At 31.9% G+C, this 19,139-nt stretch overlaps 5 protein-coding genes and 1 long non-coding RNA gene across 7 annotated transcripts; 2 read left to right on the forward strand and 4 right to left on the reverse strand.

The window, feature by feature from the left end:
• Positions 1 to 168: 168 nt before the first annotated feature.
• LOC126843341 (3-oxoacyl-[acyl-carrier-protein] reductase FabG-like) lies at positions 169 to 1,367 on the reverse strand. Its single transcript, XM_050580785.1, has one exon. It carries the CDS (start codon positions 1,228 to 1,230, stop codon positions 460 to 462), a length of 771 nt encoding a protein of 256 aa, XP_050436742.1. The 5' UTR covers positions 1,231 to 1,367; the 3' UTR covers positions 169 to 459.
• Positions 1,368 to 1,464: 97 nt separating this feature from the next.
• LOC126843342 (uncharacterized) lies at positions 1,465 to 2,661 on the forward strand. Its single transcript, XR_007686414.1, has 2 exons — positions 1,465 to 2,261; positions 2,410 to 2,661. It is a non-coding gene; the product is annotated as an uncharacterized LOC126843342 (long non-coding RNA).
• Positions 2,662 to 2,778: 117 nt separating this feature from the next.
• LOC126842896 (uncharacterized) lies at positions 2,779 to 7,599 on the reverse strand. Of its 2 annotated transcripts, XM_050580112.1 has the most exons (18): positions 7,433 to 7,599; positions 7,212 to 7,364; positions 6,794 to 7,069; positions 6,383 to 6,610; positions 6,099 to 6,305; positions 5,791 to 6,009; positions 5,531 to 5,724; positions 5,219 to 5,448; positions 4,998 to 5,131; positions 4,699 to 4,918; positions 4,482 to 4,633; positions 4,295 to 4,417; positions 4,081 to 4,208; positions 3,781 to 3,856; positions 3,564 to 3,707; positions 3,393 to 3,470; positions 3,116 to 3,328; positions 2,779 to 3,049 (listed from the first exon to the last, which is right to left on the reverse strand). In XM_050580112.1, the coding sequence occupies exons 2-18, from the start codon at positions 7,356 to 7,358 to the stop codon at positions 2,792 to 2,794; spliced, it is 3,027 nt and encodes a 1,008-aa protein (XP_050436069.1). In that variant the 5' UTR covers positions 7,359 to 7,364; positions 7,433 to 7,599; the 3' UTR covers positions 2,779 to 2,791. The 2 variants fall into 2 exon arrangements, with proteins under 2 accessions (XP_050436069.1, XP_050436068.1); XM_050580111.1 differs by having other exon boundaries at positions 7,212 to 7,598.
• A 3,274-nt stretch (positions 7,600 to 10,873) lies between these two features.
• LOC126843015 (mediator of RNA polymerase II transcription subunit 31) lies at positions 10,874 to 12,481 on the reverse strand. The gene is made up of 4 exons (XM_050580308.1): positions 12,231 to 12,481; positions 11,866 to 11,961; positions 11,704 to 11,800; positions 10,874 to 11,328 (listed from the first exon to the last, which is right to left on the reverse strand). Exons 1-4 carry the CDS (start codon positions 12,241 to 12,243, stop codon positions 11,052 to 11,054), a joined length of 483 nt encoding a protein of 160 aa, XP_050436265.1. The 5' UTR covers positions 12,244 to 12,481; the 3' UTR covers positions 10,874 to 11,051.
• Positions 12,482 to 12,625: 144 nt separating this feature from the next.
• LOC126843014 (target of rapamycin complex subunit lst8) lies at positions 12,626 to 15,639 on the forward strand. The gene is made up of 7 exons (XM_050580307.1): positions 12,626 to 12,982; positions 13,245 to 13,296; positions 13,382 to 13,544; positions 13,606 to 13,756; positions 13,972 to 14,162; positions 14,244 to 14,386; positions 15,503 to 15,639. Exons 1-7 carry the CDS (start codon positions 12,863 to 12,865, stop codon positions 15,616 to 15,618), a joined length of 936 nt encoding a protein of 311 aa, XP_050436264.1. The 5' UTR covers positions 12,626 to 12,862; the 3' UTR covers positions 15,619 to 15,639.
• Positions 15,213 to 17,160, reverse strand: LOC126843012 (3-oxoacyl-[acyl-carrier-protein] synthase, mitochondrial). The gene has a single exon (XM_050580306.1). It carries the CDS (start codon positions 16,915 to 16,917, stop codon positions 15,670 to 15,672), a length of 1,248 nt encoding a protein of 415 aa, XP_050436263.1. The 5' UTR covers positions 16,918 to 17,160; the 3' UTR covers positions 15,213 to 15,669.
• Between the last annotated feature and the right edge of the window lie 1,979 nt (positions 17,161 to 19,139).

Here is a 19,139-nt window from a genome sequence, read left to right on the forward strand (position 1 = left end):
TTGGAATGGTAATTATTCATATGAATACCTATCTAATCCAATATAATGTATACTACATATATATTAGTTTGACATTTGTTCACAAAATAAAACCGTCATCTACTAACATATCGTTATAATTATAAATTATCACTTACAGTACACTTACAGTACATTAAAAAAAAAAACAATAAATCTTAAGCATCGTGTAAAAGACAATTTGCAGTAGACAAAAAAAGTATAATGTGAATATATATTATTATAAATAATTATTTCTTTGTGCTTAACCCCCGAGATATATGCATATAATGCCGCAATAATATTTAAGTATATTATTTTCAATAATTTCTTTTTTAAACTAAAGAATAACAATATTTATAATTTGGTAATAACAATAATATAGTACTTGGTGGCAAACGTTACATTTACAAACATGTTACCATTTTCAATTAATTATACATACATAGTCTAATTTTTAAATTATCTCGGGCACATTGCGTGTCGTCCGCCGTCCACTAACAGAGTGTCGCCCGTGGAAAAACTGGAATCGTCGCTTGCTAGAAACGCAATTGCTTTGGCGACTTCTTCTGGAGTGCCGGGTCTACCCAAAGCGTGCGTTTCCTTGGTTCTTTCCAGAAACTTTGCATAATCTTCTTCGCTCATGCCGTTCCTCTTCAGAATTTCCGTGACCACAACGCCTGGATTTACGCTATTCACTCTTACACCTTTCGGAGCCAGCTCGAGAGCTACACATCTGGTGAACTGATCGACGGCAGCTTTGGACATACAATACGCCAGGACGTTTGGGAAAGAGCGTACTCCGTTCACGCTGGACACGTTGACAATGTTGCCTTTGGACCGGATCAAGTGGGGCACAGCCAGCATGGTCAATTGATAAATCGACCTAACGTTGGTGTTCATTACGCGATCGTACTGATCAAGCGAGGTGTTCTCGATGGAACCCGTTTCCAACATGCCGGCGTTGTTGACTAAAACGTCCAGACGATTGTAATGGGCTAACGTGCGGTCCATTATGTTTTTCGTATCGGTCTCGTTTGTCAAATCCCCGCTTATCACAAAAGGCTTGGACGAACTCACACCTTCACAACGGTCAGCCACGTTCTGCAAATTGACAGCGTTCCTACCGGTGAGCGCGAGCTTTGCTCCCAACTTTGAAAAATGCAAAGCGGTCGCTGCTCCGATTCCTGAACTGGCACCGGTTATTAACACAATTTTGCTCTGTAGACTCATGTTTATATTTTATCGAATTTAAATAAAATACAAAATTTTAAACACTCGACTACTTGGTGAGTTTTTAGTTTTAAACGGATAGGTATCACAAGACGTGAACTTTGATATTTGAACTTTTTTTTTTTTTTATAACCGGTAAACAAGTATTTTGTTATCTCGACCAACATGTTATCACAAATTGATAAGCCGACAGATAAGACTGAATTTCACGGCCTTGGAAGATAAAGCCGGTCAAGTGCTCTGTGCTATAAAAAGCACGGCTTTAGATCTTCAAGACCGTGCTTTTAATAATTGAAAAATAAACAGTAAAATCCAATGATTAAAATAAAATAATTAATTCCGACCTAACTGATACACATACATGTACATAACATAATAACATTTATAAGTAGAATTCTGCCTGTGAATTGTTTTGTTACAGGACTAATGTAATACTATTATGTAAGAACAGTTGAAGATGTGAAGACGAGACGGCTATTATTATTTAATCTTAATTAAGTTTTCGATTATAAATTTGTTACGACGTTAATGTTTGCGATTGTCGAAGACGGGGTCGGTGTATCTTTTATTTTGGGTGAAAAAAATATGAGTGAATTTAATTGTAATATCTATCTTGATTCGTGATAAGGGTATTGTGGATATTATGGCCTTGCAAATGGTCATATTTCAATTTTAATCATTTTTGGATTAGTTGGGTGGTGGGGGTAGGTTTATCTATTCTGTGGTAGGATCAAGGAAAGAAAAAGTTGTTTAATCATGGATAAAACACAAACAATGGGTGTCCCCTGTCCTTTTATCTTTGTTTGTACGTCCGCGAGTATTTAAATGTTTTTATTTAATATTCAAATGACCAATAACCATTTTCATGGAACGCCCACGACCGATGAGTCAGAATAATATAGCGACCACGCCAAAGGATAATACTTACTTACTACTTAGTATTGTTTGTACTTAGTAGACAGATGACGGTTAACGAACGCAATGGAAGCGAATAAGTATTCAGAAAGTAGCAGCGATGACACCAAAAACGAGTCAGTATTTCCTACTTGCTATTTTCTCATAAACTAAATACATTTTGGTTTCTTTTAAAAAAAAAGTTAATATTCGCTTGTGGTTTCTTACTTCTTGTACTCTACTTAAAAAAATTGCTACTTAATAATAATAATAATCTTTCGATAGGAATGAAGATGAGGTGACCGCAAAAGTTGGAGGTTATGAACCGGACAAAATCTTAGGGGCCACTAATGCTTCCGGAGAATTAATGTTCCTGTTGAAATGGAGAAACGTAGACGACGTTACTATTGTTCCTGCCAAAATAGCGAATGTGTTATACCCCCAAGTCGTAATTGAATTTTACGAAAACCATGTTGGGTGGTATAGTTAAATTGTAAATATTTTTTATATAATTAAACGGCAAATAATACAGCCAAATTGACTTAAATTTCTTTAAACGTCCTCGTCCTGTTCGACTAAACAAAGACCACGTAACGTCAAAAAAAACGAGTTGATTTTATCGATAAAATAAAATATTAATTTTAATAAGTTCCATAATTTTTTCTATTTAACGATAATTGAATATGCTCAACAAATGCCGAACGGTTTCTATTTGTTTGGCTGTAAGCCGAGGCTGTTTTAACAAGTTTTGTAAATTGTTATGAGTGGTCGATAATTGGATGGAGCAATTGGTGACGTCTAGTGAATTATAGTATTTGTCGATTTCTTCTCGTGCCAGGTGTAGACGGGAATCGAACAGGTCGGCCAAATTACTTATGTCGGACGATTCTAGCAAGCGGCAAAGGTTGCAAAACGACGCACAAAGCTGGTAATCGTTAAAAAAATAATATTATATATTTTTAAGCAGTGTTATTATGTTTCACCAAATTACCTGATTCATAAGTTTTTCTTTATGTTTGTATTCGCAAATGTGTGGCAAGTTTTGAGCGTTTTCGAAAGCGTCAAACAGTCGATGCCACATTTTCAAATAGTTCACGCCATACAGTTCCCGGCGGTCAAACATTAACGACGAACAAGCCACGTGTCTGACTTTGAAATTACTGCAGCTCACGATCAAAGTTGATAAGGTGTTGAATATGTCGTTCTAAAACAAACACAAATTTAAATTTAGCCCTAAACGGATCGTTTATTTCGAGTGGTTAGCTTACTTGTAAAATTACTGGCAATTTTTGTAAATAATTTGTTTGGTAAATTATTCCTAAAGAATTACAACTATTCCAGCGGTTCTAAAAAAAAAAAATCATATTATTAAAAAAATATATATAAACTTCAAATTGTTCCAAGAGTTAAAAAGTACGAAACGTTGTTGGAAATCTTACTTTCATACTATCGTTTCCGTTGGCTATGTTTATCAACACTTCTATCGACTCCTGGAACAGAGGTCTAGCTTGTGCTTCGGCGATACTGGTATTATCGATCAGCGATAAGAAAAGACCCAATGCTCTGGTACCACAAGCTCTACACTGTGTTAGAATAAAAAAAAATAATGAAATATTTTTGCTGTATTGAATTACAGGGAAAAAAATAAAAAATTACCGGTTTGCGGTCCAAAGTAGAAAGCGTAGCTTTAACTAAAGCTATCAATTTTAGGTCTTCAATTTCATATGACATCCTTTAAATTAAAATATGTACACTAATCATTGAGTCATCACACACAGTAATTAAAAATTGATTCATTAAGCATCTAAGTTTAGTGAATATTTTGGAAGACCGCTTAGAACAAAAACCATTGAACCAGTTTTATTCAATAAGACTACACTTTTTTGTAAAAATATTCTAAATACAATTTATTTTCATGTACATATCATAATTTTATTTAATCAATCAAACACGTACCAATTATCGACTAAAACTTCAGCCAAGCAATTGAACGTCCATGCGAGTTTTTCTTGAACGGAATGTATATTGTTCGTGGACGATACATAAAGCAAATCGTCAATGGTTTGTTCAACATAGCGAGGTTGCTAAAATCCGGTTCAAAAATAAACATTTAATTTTAAATACACATAAACATAATATATTTGTTCACAATAAATGTTTTGATACTTACATTTAACAATTTGTCGTACTTGATCAACGTACCCAGAGTTGCTATTGCGGCCGACTGAATGTTTACATCGGTGCAAACGGCAAACGTGTGGAGATCATTACAGTAAGGATTTACTAACTCGTCCTAGTTCATAACACGTACATGTCAAACGAAACACATTTAAACGTTAATCAATGATATTTTTTACCTCGAGATCGGAAAATAATCCCGAACCAATCGTAGAAAAACTTTCGATCAGAATGGACAAAATCATAGCGTTCCGCTCTTCAAACACTTGCGGAGCGACTTTTCGAAAAATGAATTTCCATTTTTCTAGTCTAGCCGAATCACAGTGTTTACCTATAAAATAAGTTTTTTTTATCAATTTTTATTTGTCAGACAAAATACTACGACAGAATTTTTACCCTCGGACATGGCAGACATTTGCTTGAAACACAACAATACGTTTTTGCGTAGCAAGTTCTGTTTGGTGTATTTCATGTCTTCAACGCCGATGTTGATTATCATTCTGTTTTCAATTAAACTGTCGTAATGGTTACAATAACTGTTTAACATTTGCCAACACTGGCGTCTCAAAACCATCTGTGGGGCATTTTGGTCGCCTTCGAGGGCCGTCTTAGTTTCCTGTGTTAAGCAATAAAGAATTTAACTACAATTCATAACCAAGTTGCCTGAGAATATCGTTAAATATTGGATAACTCACTTTAAACAAATACAAACAGAGATTTATAATGTCCGATCTGTGTTTAATTAACAAGTCTTTTTCAAAATCGGGAAGTTCAGGATTATTGAAAACTGACGACAGGCACCGTAGAACTCCGATTCGCAAATAGTTTTCTAAGAAAATATAAAATGAAAATTATTAGAAACGATAATTCGGTTTTCAAGGGAAAACCGCTTAAATTCAAAACGGTTACTAATTACCGCAAGGTTCGCATTTGGTGAATACAAGTAAGACGTTCAACAACGATCCGAGGAGGTTTTTATTCATTTTTGCGTACGCCGTGTTTGTTATCATTGTAGAAAAACAGTGTAACAACACTAAACGAACTCCGAGTGTTTCACACTCAAAATCTTTTAACAGCGTGTCGTGCATCGAGATGATATAGTCGGCCAGTGTTTCCGACCACGTTGTAAACGCTCCTTTTTTCTCTCTGAAAAATTTAAAAAAAAATGATTTATATATATAATGGCGACAAACAACATTGGGTTTACTAACATAGTAATATACTTTACCTGTACTGAGCTTGAGCGAAAAATATTTTCGAACCGTTAAATATCGTCGTTATAGCGGTTATAACAGTGGCTCGTACTTTTGAACAAGGATCCCTAGTGAACGTTCCGACATTTGGCTGCAGACAATTCTGTATGTCCATCGGGCCATCAATAATCGTGTATAAGTATCCCAATAACGTTTTTTTTTCTACAGTCTAAAAAATAGTTAATAATAAAACTTTAGAAATAGAAATTTTGCAAATGACCATTTCAACACTAACCGTGAATAGTTTTTTCATCGTTTGTGCCGCCAATAGTCGTACATCCCACGCCCCACGTCCACACGTACCGGTCATTGAAGGTTCGTCCTCGGAAAAATCCGAATCTCTCACGTTCATTAAGGCCTCGTCGTCGGCAGTAAACGTAAATAATTTTGGTACCTTATTTTTGGATTCTGTAATTATCTTTTTTTTTCGACGATGTTTATTTGTCAAATTTGTCTGCAACACAAAGACGCAAGTTGAAAACAAATTTTACAACTATATTTTCAATCACAATTTCCTTTCGCTCATTTATTAAATTATATTACCGTTTGCCCTATATCCAGACGTGACGGCGTTTCCCATTGGACGATTGGAGACGGTTGCAAATCGTTTGGCAGCTTAGAATAGTCTGATATTAATCCATACCGTAAGTATAACAAAACGAGCGACAAGAGTTTGTTGAAATTATTATTGGTCCAAAGTTTAGACTCGTCTACAAGTTGTAGTAAAATTTTTAATGAATATTTTAAAATCTAAAAATTATTTTCCAAAAAAAAAAATTATTCTATATCAATGGGTAAAAATCATAAAAATAATTTAATTTACTAACGTCCAATTTTTGACAAGGTTGTAGATTGTAATTTTGATTGATCGACTGTTCCAACAAATTAATAATAAACGTGCCAACACAGTCCACGCTCGGATAATCTTTTAAATAGCTGACAGTAGCATTGAGAAACTGTACACAAGCAAGTTTAAGAGTTGTATTTTCGGCCATTTTTCCACTTTTAATTTCATTTAATAATGATGAAAATACAGACATTACGTGACATATCACCTGGGAAAATTACAATAAATTGTTTATCGACCTCCTTCGTACGGCAGATTATATGCATGAGTTAACTTAATATTGTTGTACAACAAGCGTACGCAAATGTTATGATAATCGTTTAAGAAATCGCATAAAAACTACAAGTTGATTGTCAATATTTTTTACATATATAAATTCAAAAAAACTTACTTCATTGTTTTTGTTTGAATTTTGACTGCCGTAATATTGTAACGTACAGGTATACAAATTTAGAATGTCATTAAATTGTTCCGTCGAGTCATGTTCTAGGTCATTAACGTGTAAAATACTCGACATGATCCAAGAAATTAAATTTTTAACATGCTTTTCTTCACATGATCCTAGTTTTGGTATTATCTTGACCAACGCTTTCGAACACTTGGCAATTAAATTAATTTCCGTCGGTTCAATTTGCAGACAAACTTCAAGCAAACAAAGCATATCGTCCTGTAAATATTATATTTGACATTTAAGTGTTATTTATCCAGTAGTTCTTAAAAATCACTACAAGAGGTGACTCAGAATAGTAATTAGATTTAAAAAAAAAATATATATATATATATATAATAAGATTTCGATAAATATTCACTTGATTTTTTATCCACAGCGGATTCAATGCATTATTCAACCTGTCTACGCAATTAGCCAAGTGAACGGTATTAGGAATTAGCTGATGTTCGGCAATAGCAACAGCCAATGTTGTGACCGAGTCTTTTATGAGAAATTCCTTATTCATTGTGAACTGTTAAAGACGAGTTCTTGTGAGTTTAGGCCCCAAAAAAAAAAACCTTAAAAATATAGATTTTTTACCAGTATATTTATTATGCTATCATATTTTTAATGAAATACTTTGTACTAAAATTTGAAATAAATATATTTTAACAAGGGCAAGTAAACTTTACAAATAAATGTAACAAATTACACAATTATAATTAAAAAAAGTAAAAAACAAGAAATTACAAAATTTAAATTTAACCCTAAATCATTTACCAACGGTGGCGCTTAAGTGATAAGCATTATCAAGCGGTCAGTCTAGAGAATTTGAATTTCAAGTTAGGTAACCTAGGTAGTCAACATTTTTTTTTTTTTTGTTCTTTTTCAGTTTAAAGATTAGAGACCTAAATCTAAAAAATCTATCTAAAATCAATGCTTATATAAATCAGTGAATCGATTGGTTATGTGACATTTTTACTCATAAAGGCGATTCTTTTTTATTATAGATGTCAACGGTCAAAGAAGAATAACATCTGTGAACATTTTTATTTGAATTATTTTTACAACTCGACTTCAGACTTGATTTTGACTAGGGGATTTATAATTTTAGTTAAGTATTTTCGAATGTATTAATAGAAAATTAAAATGTATTACACCTCAAAGAGACACACAGCCACGGAAAATCCACATAGAGCCACTCGAAGGGGTACCAACATACACAATATTTATATAAAATGCACTATTCGTGTATGTTGTGCGGCCAGTATTGTATATTATTAAGGGGAAAACTTGTACATTTCATGACCAATGCAACTCTTGTGACTTGTCGTCTCCTGTGATAGTTTTTTTCAGTATTAAAACCCAACTTTTTTACACAATAAAATCAAAAATCTGTTTCCTACATAGGTAACCTTCGAGTGGCAGTTTGTCGAGTTGAGCCAACAAATATAATAAACTATTATCTAACTGACTAATGTATTAGTCAACAGTCGACACTTGACACAGTGTATGACAACACTAAACCACACCTGAAGGCCACTTGTACTTGCACAGTTCCGAAAATAGGTTTGGTACCCAAAATAAAGTAGGGAAAATAAATCATTTGAAACTTACAGGTGACTGACAGAAATCTCACAGCTGCTCGCTATACAGTGCATCGTGTTTGTAATATCATTAGCCATAATAATTGTCTGTAAATTATCATTATGGAGCAGGAACGCGCTATGGCTACAAAAAGGCAACTAGATGTATACATTCCAGCTCTGAAAAATTGTCAAATGAGGTACAATAGTATTGGGACTAGTCGCGATTTAGTGTTAATGGGCAGATTGACGGAAATCATTCATCGGTTATTATTGCAATGTACATCCTATTTCGAAAAGATGTGGGGACGACAACTGACCGAATATTGTCAACTTTTGGTGGAATGTGAAACATTACTAGCAAGTGCAGCGAAATAGGTGTGTATTATTTTATTTGGTTCACCAAGTAATAAATAAACTACGCATAATCACTAAACTTGTTTTGATTTTCTACGAACCCTTTCCCAAAAATGTAGTAACCATTATAAGTGTCCTCTCCGAGTTAATGTTGATGTTTTCATGAACATTGTTAATGTTCACAATGTTGATCACACAATCGACGATTTGTTTAATCTTTAAAAAATCAGTGAAATTATAATATATTATATATAGACACCTTTTTTTCTTTTTAAAATTGCAATTTAAAACAATAAATGTATCATAGATTTTTTTAGGGAGAATTTTTTACACTGAATATAAAACTACTCAGAATAATTTTTTCTAGAACATTGAGTTATTTTTTCAGTTCGCATCTAAACTTGCCAAAATATAAACACCGTTTTGTGGTATTTTCAGTGTGTTATGTACGTTTAAAATAATTATCTAAACCTTATTTTTAAGCATTTTTTTTATTAAATACTTTATAGATATTTGAACTTTAATGAAAATTACAAATATAGAACAAATTTTTTAGAATTTCCTGGATTCAGTTTATTTAGTTAAGATGTGAACATTGCAATTAATTGTGACTAGTACTATCTTTCATAGGGTTTTTATATTTTCTGGCATTTTTTTTTTAATTTCATTTTTTTGAATAAAATGAATCAGAAAAAAAAAGTTTGGGAAAGCCTGGGATAAAAATGAGAAAGTTAGCAATTTCACTGTCATATCGCATTAAAAACAGTTGACGTCTCAAAACAATAAAGATTTTTAAACAATTATCTTTTGTTTAAAAGATACTTACTTTTTATGGCGTATCGCACAGAATACATTTTTAAGTGTTAAAATTACTGTATTATTAAAAATATTCAACAAAATATTTAATAATTTTTCTAATGTAAAATGTATTTCTAAAATAGTATTTGTTTAAAAAATTAAATAGTATTAGTAATAAAATGTTCGAAATGGTATAATAATTTTTGGGCAAGACCCGATGCACATTGTTGAGGATGTCCTGGTAAAACATAATGTTTAAAGTAAAAATAATTTTTTCGATGAGTAAATGCCAGAAAAATTTCGACTACATAGGATGGTCTAATTTAAATTCTGTAATGAGATTTTTTTTTTTGCTACTCTACTATTATATAATAAGCCAGTTTTGATTTGAAAATTTCAGTTTCTTGTAAAGTTAAAAAAAAAAAATTTGCAATTTTTTTACATAAATAAAGCAAAAATCAAAAAATCTGTTTCCTACAATATAACCTTTGAGTGACAGTTTGTCAAGTGGCTCCACATATATAGATAATACACTATTATCTAACTAACTAATTAGTCAAGTCAACAGCCGGAACTTGATACTTTGTACGACATCAAACCACACCTAAAGCGGCTCAAGGCCAGGTTGTTACTGAAAAAAGGTTTGGGAGGGAAAATAAATAAATGATATTACTGACGGGCATCTCACAGCTGCTCACCAGTGTATAGTGTTCACAATATAATATCATAAGCCATAATAATTTGCATTTTTCTGTAATATCATTATGGAGAAGGAACGGGCTATAAAAAGACAACTAGATGTATATATTTCAGCTCTGAAAGATTGTCAAACGAGGTGCAATAATGATATTCTTGGACCACCGGCTCGCGATTTAGTGTTAATGGGCAGACTGACGGAAATCATTCATCGGTTATTATTGCAGTGTTCAAACTTTTTTGAAAAGCTGTGGGGGCAACAACTGACCGAATATTGTCAACTTATGGTGGAATGTGAAACATTACTAGCAGGTGCAGCTAAATAGGTGTGTATTATTTTATTCGGCTCACTAAGTAAATAAACTACATGTAATCACTATACTTGTTTTGATTTTCTTTGAACCCTTTCCCAGGGTAGTAACCGCTATAAATGTCCGAGTATTTTGCGAGCGAAAGGAGTGTAAGTGGAAAGTATAAAATCTATTTATTATTGAACATAATTGGTCAGTGTGCCGTGTGTTTTTGTAGATTGTACTTTAAACCAAACATGATGTAAAAATTTAAAGGATTTATTATTCGGGTAAAAAACCATATTACGCCGTAATTTCATTTTGTACAGTTCATAATACAATTTATTTGTGTTATGTTCACAATGTTAATCACACAATCGACATATTTTTTAAACCTTAAAAAGCAGTAAAATTATAATATATATTCTATATAAACACCATTTTTTTTTATTATTATTGCAACTTTAAATAAGAAATTTATTGTAGATTTTTTTAAGGTGGCATAACTTTGGGAATTGGTATGGCAGATGGCATGATGCCGTTGGTGCCGTTCGTTTGGGCTTGACCGATGGCCGGCGGATTGGTCTTATTCATAACGTTCATATTGTGTTCGTAGGCTGTATGAAGGAGTTTCGTTCGACGTCTCGTGTAGTGTTGCCATATTAGCAACAGTTGGTCGTCGATGAATTTCGAACAAACAGCGGCCGCTATTTCTTTTCTAAACGATTCGTGTTGCAAGAGATCCAAAAAATATAAACACATAGGGTACCTATATAAAAATTAAATGGCTTATTTATACAGATTAAATTAGATACAACACGCATCTAAACTTGTTAAAAAGAAACACAGTTTTGCGGTATTTTCTATGTGTTCTGTACGTTTAAAATAATTATCTATAATAAAACTTATTTTTAAGCATCTGAGTATTTTCTATAAAAAATCCAAAATTGTATTTATTTAAAATTAAAAATTAAATAGCAATATGTTCTAAAAGGTATAAAAATTTATTAAATTACAATTAGTAATTTTTTTTTTTGTAAGAAAATTTAAATTGATTCATAAATAGCTTTATTACTGTTGACAAATAAAGTTTAGATACTTTACGAAGTTGAACCTTAAAAATTTACTAACGAGAAATGCTTACTTAATAAATTTAGCGTAATCTGGTTCTTTCCAATAGAGTAAATATTTCAAATAATTAACAAACGATTGTTCTTTGAAGAAGCCACGTTGAGCCAAAACTGCAAATAATAATTATGCATTTTGTTAAAAAAAACAATATTATTGTATCATAAAACTAACTCACAGTTTAAATAATTTGGGTTAGCAAGACATTGGACGAATTCTAGTTCCACTTGAAACCTTAGTCGAGTTTGATCCTCGGTTTCCGGACCACCTAAACCTAGATTTATAAAAGAAAAAAGAGTTTTATACAACAGTTGTGTGTAAATGTTTGCAGTTTGTTAAATTATAGACAAAAATATAAAATAGGTATACAACAGTTGTGTGTTAATAATAATAATAACAAATTTGTGTTCAATTCTATAAACGCTTACTCACAAAACACCCAAACCTCCAGATTGGGTTTGCGCACATGATCGCAACGACTAGCGAATTGTGTATTGTTAACAGCTACTAATGATAGATTTAGCGTTATTTTATTTTACTTACTTTTATTAGCCATTATTTTTTTGTAAATTTATCGACCATCGAATAGAATTGTACTTGGTCGATAATCACCGTCGGCTGCAGTAAATTATTGAAACAGTTTGCAAGAATCTTATAGTAATACTATGCTCGCACAAGTAGTGAAATATGATTAATTTATTTTTTAGATTATTGTCAAGTAACAATACCTATCTGGCTGCGGTGTTTACAAGAAAAAAATTAAAAATAAAGTAAAATTAATAATTATTCTATTATCAATTATCGCCTACCTAAGCAAAATAATATCTCTGATATCCATAGTGTTCAGTGGTTACCTCATTGTATCATACCGTGGTATAATATGGTTAACCCGCACGAGCAACTGCCGCTTATCACACGGATAATAAAATTAGTGATAATAGCTAATAAATATTTACTGGTTGATAACACAACCAAAGCCGATTGCCGAAAGTTGGACGAAATTGCCAAAAATATTTGAATTAAATTTATTTATAACAACTCGAATTTAACAAAATACATTGTAGTTATATTTTTAATTATTAAAATCGTCGATTGAGAAGTCGTTTTCTGTATGGTTAACCAAATGTTTTGTGCGGTTTCCTAAGCTCGAGTTGTATATTCTTTTAATAATAATTATGGTCGACAATGCATTAACTGAAAAAGTGTTATTAGCTACCGGTGGTTATGATCATACGATAAAATTATGGCACGCCAACACGGGCGTTTGCAACAGAAGTTTAACACATTTGGACTCTGTATCCTTTGATTGCATTGTAAAAATTATGATGTAACATATAATATTATGTTTGCGGTATGTTTGGCGGGTCATAGAGAAAATTGGAAATTTAAATAGTTTATTGTTACTTAATTAAACTAATCACGGGTCACTAAATGTATAATTGGTTTATTGAACATAATATGTAGCCCAGCTTTAGATTTGATTGTAAAATAACAAACTACACGGTATTCTTTTTTGAAAACAGTATTTTAAATATGAACTTAACTAGATTCATACAGCAAGTAAACGCATTGGAAATAACACCAGACAGGCAACTTTTAGCCGCTGCGGGTAAAAATTATTATTTTTATCTCTAGTGTTTTTTTTTTTTTTTTTTTTTTTAGTTCAAACCTATTAAAATACTTTTATCACACAGGTTTCCAGCATATTAGAATGTATGATTTGAACTCGAGTAATCCTAATCCTATTTTGAACTATGAAGGAATATCCAAAAATATTACCGGGGTCGGTTTTCATGAAGACGGTAAATGGATGTTTACTTGTGGAGAAGATTGCAGTGCTCGCGTTTGGGACCTAAGGTAATGTAATAACAATACACGAGATGATAACTTTACCTAATGGTTCATTCTTTTACTACAGATCTAGAAATTTACAATGTCAAAGGATATTTCAAACAAACGCTCCAATCACTAGTATATGTCTTCATCCGAATCAAGGAGAATTACTTTTAGGCGACCAATCAGGTTTGCTACACATATGGGATTTGAAGACTGACCACAATGAACAACTCGTAAGATTTTTTTGGCTAGTGTATACAATTTGTAATTATTTCTAAATTGCCCAGAGAGATAGAGAACGGGGTTGTTGTGAGTGGCAAAGGCAAATTTTTTTAACAGCCCGTGCCAATATGGGGTGATTCACCTGGGACTGACAGTACTTTAGCTTATCTTTTACTTTTTTTATTTTTAGAAAAATCTATTCAACTTGCCACCTTTTTTTATTTAGATACCCGAAGTCGACGCTTCTATTCAATGTGTGGCCGTCGATTCGAATGCAGAGTACGTCGCTTCAGTGAATAACAAAGGTAACTGTTACCTTTGGAAATTCAATGGCGACGGCACCAGACTCAGCCCAGAGCACAAAATGATAGCCCACAGAAAATACGCTCTTCATTGTAAATTTAGTCCAAACTCGACGTAAAGATTACTTCATTTGTTATTTACTTTTTTTTTTTTGATGTTGTTACTTAAAATATAATAACCATATTTTGCCATTAGACTATTGGTGACTTCTTCAGCCGATCAAACAGCTTGCGTATGGAAGACCAGCGATTTTTCTTTGAAACAAGAACTGAAAGACGAACACCAAAGATGGGTGTGGGATACTGCATTCAGTAACGATTCCGAACATTTGTTAACGGGTAACAAAACACAATAATACATTATGTGTCTTAATTTAGTTTAACAAATAACTTTTATTAAAAATTGTTACTTAACAAGTTGATTTTTTCCATCTATTTTACCTACAATTAAAAATTAATATTGTTTTATAAGACAAAAACATTTTAAAAGTTACATTTTTAAACTAACGCAATTTAAACCTTTTAAAATCAAACATTTATTTGAAATAAAAAGTAACTAAAAAAAAATTTTAATAACAAATAATAATGTGTTCTTATTTGAACAAATTTAAATAACAAATAATAATAATTTTTTATTAAAAATATATTTTCTTTATTTACAATCTATACAAAATATGTATAATCAGCAAGTCTGATGACAATGATACAATGACATAATGTGTGAATAGGAAAGCTCTCAGCAGTGCCACCTGACTAATAATAATTTTAAAATAAATGTTTTTTTTCAACTCTGAATAGTTCTTTATTTATGTAGAAATGAAAATACTATTTCAAATAAAACAAATTATATAAGTATAAGTTTACATACATACAGTAAATAAAAATGTAGGTATTTCAAGTAATTTTTTTAAAATAATTATTTATTAAAATTAAAAATCCTTATATTTGGATACAATTTATAGTTTTTACTTCTATTTTTAATTTATATCTTTAAATTTAAGAAATCCTAATATTCTTTTTGAAAAAAAAAACTTGTGGTTTTAAATTAAACTTGTTTATTGTTTTTTTTATCAATTATGAATTAAACATTAAATTAGATCACTTTTTAAAAAATGTATAGATGTGACTAAATTTACTCAATTTTTTTTCTGATGTAGTAGTTAGAGGCCTGATACAGTAAAAAATAGAAAATGACAAACGTGTTATTGACTAGAAGTAAATTTTTATTTAAAAATATTAAATACATTTCCATTTACTAAATAAATAAATAAATAAAATTATTTGTTTTTATAAAACATATAGAATTTATGTTTGAACACATTTTTATTGGTTTTTAAAAAATAAACTAATACTTAAAACCAGATAACTATTCTATTTCTAAATAGTTTTATCAACCAAACAATATTGGTTTTTTAAGTACATTTTTCCACCATTTAACCCTGTTTTATTTTTCAGCTTCGTCAGACGGCATGGCAAGATTGTGGAACGTCGAAACGGGCAACATCGAACGTGAATACGAAGGTCATCAAAAAGCACTCACAGCATTGGCGTTCTGCGATCCATTTAGTTAATTAAAATTAATATTCAATACATTTTACCTTGTTTATTCTTTAATTGGACTCTTATAGGACATAGTTGGAAAAGCAGAGGCTCGCGTTGGTACCTCCAAAACCAAAGGCATTTTTCAATGCGTATCTTTTCTCCTCTCGCCAATTTACTGAATTTTCGGAAACGCAAATCAAACGTTCAGCTTCTTTACAGATGTTGATTAAATTTGCCGTCGGCGGTATAACGCCCTCGTCGCAAGCCATGACGGTGAAGACGCTTTCCAAATTGCCAGCAGAACCCAATAAATGGCCGTGTGCCCCTTTTGTGGACGATACGTGTATGTTTTTGCTGTGTTCGCCAAAGAGTCTATTTATCGCTGTTAGTTCTATCGAATCTCCAACAGGAGTAGAAGTGGCGTGGGCATTGACGTAGGTGATTTGAGTTTTGTCGATATTTGCATCACGGACAGCTCTATCCATGGCCAAATAGGCTCCTTGTCCATCGACAGGCGGAGAAGTCAAATGTGCCGCATCGCCTGACATGCCGTAGCCGACAATTTCTCCATAAATTTGAGCATTTCTACCAAGCGCGTGTTGAAGTTCTTCTAAAATCAAAATCGCCGAACCTTCACCCATTACAAATCCATCTCTACTATTGTCAAACGGCCTTGATGCTGATTCGGGCGTATCGTTTTGAGTGGATAACGCTCGTAATCTACAGAACGCAGCCATCGATAATGGGCTTATGCACGATTCGGCGGCTCCACAAATCATTGCTACGGCTTGACCGTGTTGTATAAAACGAAAACCGTCGCCGATGGCGTGAGCTCCGGTAGCACAGGCGGTGGACACTGCGTGGTTAGGTCCCTGACATCCGTATTCCATACTGATATGGCCGGCAGCCATATTGATCAGAATCCTTGGTACAAAATAAGGGCTAACCCGACTGTAGCTGGATTCTAGAGCTTTGGCCGTGCGACACACGTCTTCCAGGTCTACCATTCCGATTCCTACGCTGACTCCGATGTTTTCCCTGTCGACGGACTGGTCAAAAAGCTTGGAATCATTAATGGCTTCTTGCGCCGCCAGTAAAGCTAAACGTGTCGATGGAGCCATTGAACGCAACTTACTTTTGGGTATGGTATCGGGTAGACTGAGTCCGTCCAGGGTGGCGGCGATTTTCGATGGTATATTTTTGTACAAATCGCTGTCCAGTTTTCTTACAAATGATTTTCCAAGTAAAACGTTATTCCAACATGTAGTTTTACCAAGACCGGCTGAGCAAATGGCACCCATGCCTGTTATTACGACTCTCTTTTTCATATTAATTACACTAATTACAAACAAGGTTACTGGCAGGAAGAGTAGTGAAACTATAACTAAAACTAATTACGAAGTACCTAGCAAGTAATAATAATAAAGTACAAAAACAGTTTAAAATGAAAATTAAATGTTATACTTTTTAAGTTATAATATACAGATTAGATACATTTTTATTTAAACTGTGGTTATTTGTTGTAATAACATAATATAAATTTTTATTTAAAAAAAAATAAAATGATAAGAGCTATCATTGTTATCAATTTTGAGGATTGCCGGCAAAGAGTTGATAACAGAAGATGAACTGCTGATAACGGACAAATAATAGTAGTTAATAATAAAAGTGTATATTCAAAATCATAAAGTACTAATTAAGTTGTTCCGAGCAATGTTATATTTTAATAAACACTTAGGTATGTTATTTCCTTGTACATAAGAACTCAAAACGAACCAACTTACCCAATTTTATGCCACCACCGTCCTCTTATACTTTGTACATATACATAATAATATTATGTTAGATAATACTTTTTTGTTACCTATTATTTGTACTTACTTGTAGCTGATATACCTACATTGTGCTTCATCGATATAAAACTATATACAAGATTACCTTTTAATTTATTGTTAGTTCACAAATTATTGTATATATATATATATATATATATATATATATATATATATATATTCATATTCAGCCTATATATATTTTAACCCTGTGCTATACAGCCCAGTCATGCGTACCTTGCATACCTTTTAGAGAGATTATAATTGTATTTGAACGAATAGTAAATGTTTTTTTTTTTTGTTATTTAGGTTTTATTATTGGATGTTAAAAAAATAAACGAATAAAACTATAAAAGGTGTGTGTTTATTTTCCATCAATAGAAGGTTACATTATTCGTTTCTATGTACAACCCGGTTAGAAGTGGGCCAAGGAAAGTCAACTTTGAAGACAAAATATTGTCGACTTACATAAGTATAATAGTATTATGTTTATAATACTTACTTAATATTATACTTGTCGAGACGGCTCTTTGCTTATGCAATTTTGGTACACTCGTGTGTCCGTCTGATTTCGGTTGCCGTTCGTTTAATTTAAATTGTTTTATTTTTAATAGATAATAATAATTTGAAACTACCATCTTACATTTTATTTATTGGACTTTACCAAGGCAATTAGTTGTTAAAAAAATAAAGATGTTACAACTGATAAATCATAATGTACAACTAAGGAAACACCCGTTTATTTGTAAGTGAAGCGTGCACCCTGTGGATGACTAAATTTGTAAAATGTTGAATGATAAAATCCTGAATGATACTGTTTTGTAATAAATAATGATCACATACCATGAAAACCATTGCATGATTTAAAAAAAAAAAATATCCATGCAACAAATAAATGTAATCGTCGAGCAAGTTTTCAATTGGTTTCAGACTAAACTATTTCAGTGGACGTCATCCAAAGTCTCTAACAGTTACTATAAATAATCATAATTAATTTGACCAAAGAAGTAACTTAGGTATTTAAAGTTGTTTCATTTTACTGCTTGCAAATACTAATGCGAAATGTCTGATTTTAGAGTATACGTAGAGTAATAAATATAACAAACGAATAACGGAAAAGTCTAGTTTATTTTATAGTTTTCATACAAAATTCTACATTTTTAAATTTTTTTTTTTTATTAACTGCTTTTGTGAAAATTCTACATTAAAATATATTGTTATGTACCGTTTGGTCTATGGCCATGTTGAGCATTGGAACATTGGATTGAGATTTCTTAACATTTCTGAAACAAATAAATACAATTATTATTAGACTGAAACCGTTCAAAATAAATCGATAAACACAACACATAATTATGCGAAAAGTTATATTGTACTTATTATCAAGCAATTGAAGTGGGTTTAGCGAGAAATGACTAGAAATAATCATAAAACAGTTCAAAGGAAATATGTTGATCAACTTTTTTACCGTTGTTTTCCTATCCTATATGATTTCTTATACATTTTTATTAAATTTTATTAAAGAGACAAAGAAAAAAATTACAATTGCATAACAGTACATTGTAAATTGTTCATATTATTAAAATATTACTTCAATTATTATTGTGTAATAAAACAAATTATCGTTATAACACTTAGGCAACTACTTTACTAATGTTAGCAATAGTTTTATTAGCGGTATAGCAAGTATAGTAAGAAATAGATTTTCAAACAAAACA

The sequence above is a fragment of the Adelges cooleyi genome, unplaced genomic scaffold (assembly GCF_023614345.1).
Source record: "Adelges cooleyi isolate 19-005CV unplaced genomic scaffold, UGA_ACOO_1.1 ACOO_flye_CR_arks_rails_tigmint_CR_PRNA_574, whole genome shotgun sequence".
Classification (NCBI taxonomy): Eukaryota; Metazoa; Arthropoda; class Insecta; order Hemiptera; family Adelgidae; genus Adelges; species Adelges cooleyi.

Bases quoted from the DNA above. Each gene is read 5' to 3' on its own strand.
- LOC126843341 (XM_050580785.1), bottom strand. From the start codon at position 1,230: ATGAGTCTACAGAGCAAAATTGTGTTAATAACCGGTGCCAGTTCAGGA.
- LOC126842896 (XM_050580112.1), bottom strand. From the start codon at position 7,358: ATGAATAAGGAATTTCTCATAAAAGACTCGGTCACAACATTGGCTGTT. The intron at 4,418-4,481 runs GTAAAAAATATC...GTTATGAACTAG, and splicing joins GATTATTTTCCGATCTCGAG to GACGAGTTAGTAAATCCTTA. The intron at 3,329-3,392 runs GTAAGCTAACCA...TGTTTGTTTTAG, and splicing joins AATTGCCAGTAATTTTACAA to AACGACATATTCAACACCTT.
- LOC126843015 (XM_050580308.1), bottom strand. The intron at 11,801-11,865 runs GTGAGTTAGTTT...TATTATTTGCAG, and splicing joins TAACCCAAATTATTTAAACT to TTTTGGCTCAACGTGGCTTC. The intron at 11,329-11,703 runs GTAAGCATTTCT...ATTTTTATATAG, and splicing joins GATTACGCTAAATTTATTAA to GTACCCTATGTGTTTATATT.
- LOC126843014 (XM_050580307.1), top strand. From the start codon at position 12,863: ATGGTCGACAATGCATTAACTGAAAAAGTGTTATTAGCTACCGGTGGT. The intron at 14,163-14,243 runs GTAAAGATTACT...TTTTGCCATTAG, and splicing joins AAATTTAGTCCAAACTCGAC to ACTATTGGTGACTTCTTCAG. The intron at 14,387-15,502 runs GTAACAAAACAC...TTTATTTTTCAG, and splicing joins TTCCGAACATTTGTTAACGG to CTTCGTCAGACGGCATGGCA.
- LOC126843012 (XM_050580306.1), bottom strand. From the start codon at position 16,917: ATGAAAAAGAGAGTCGTAATAACAGGCATGGGTGCCATTTGCTCAGCC.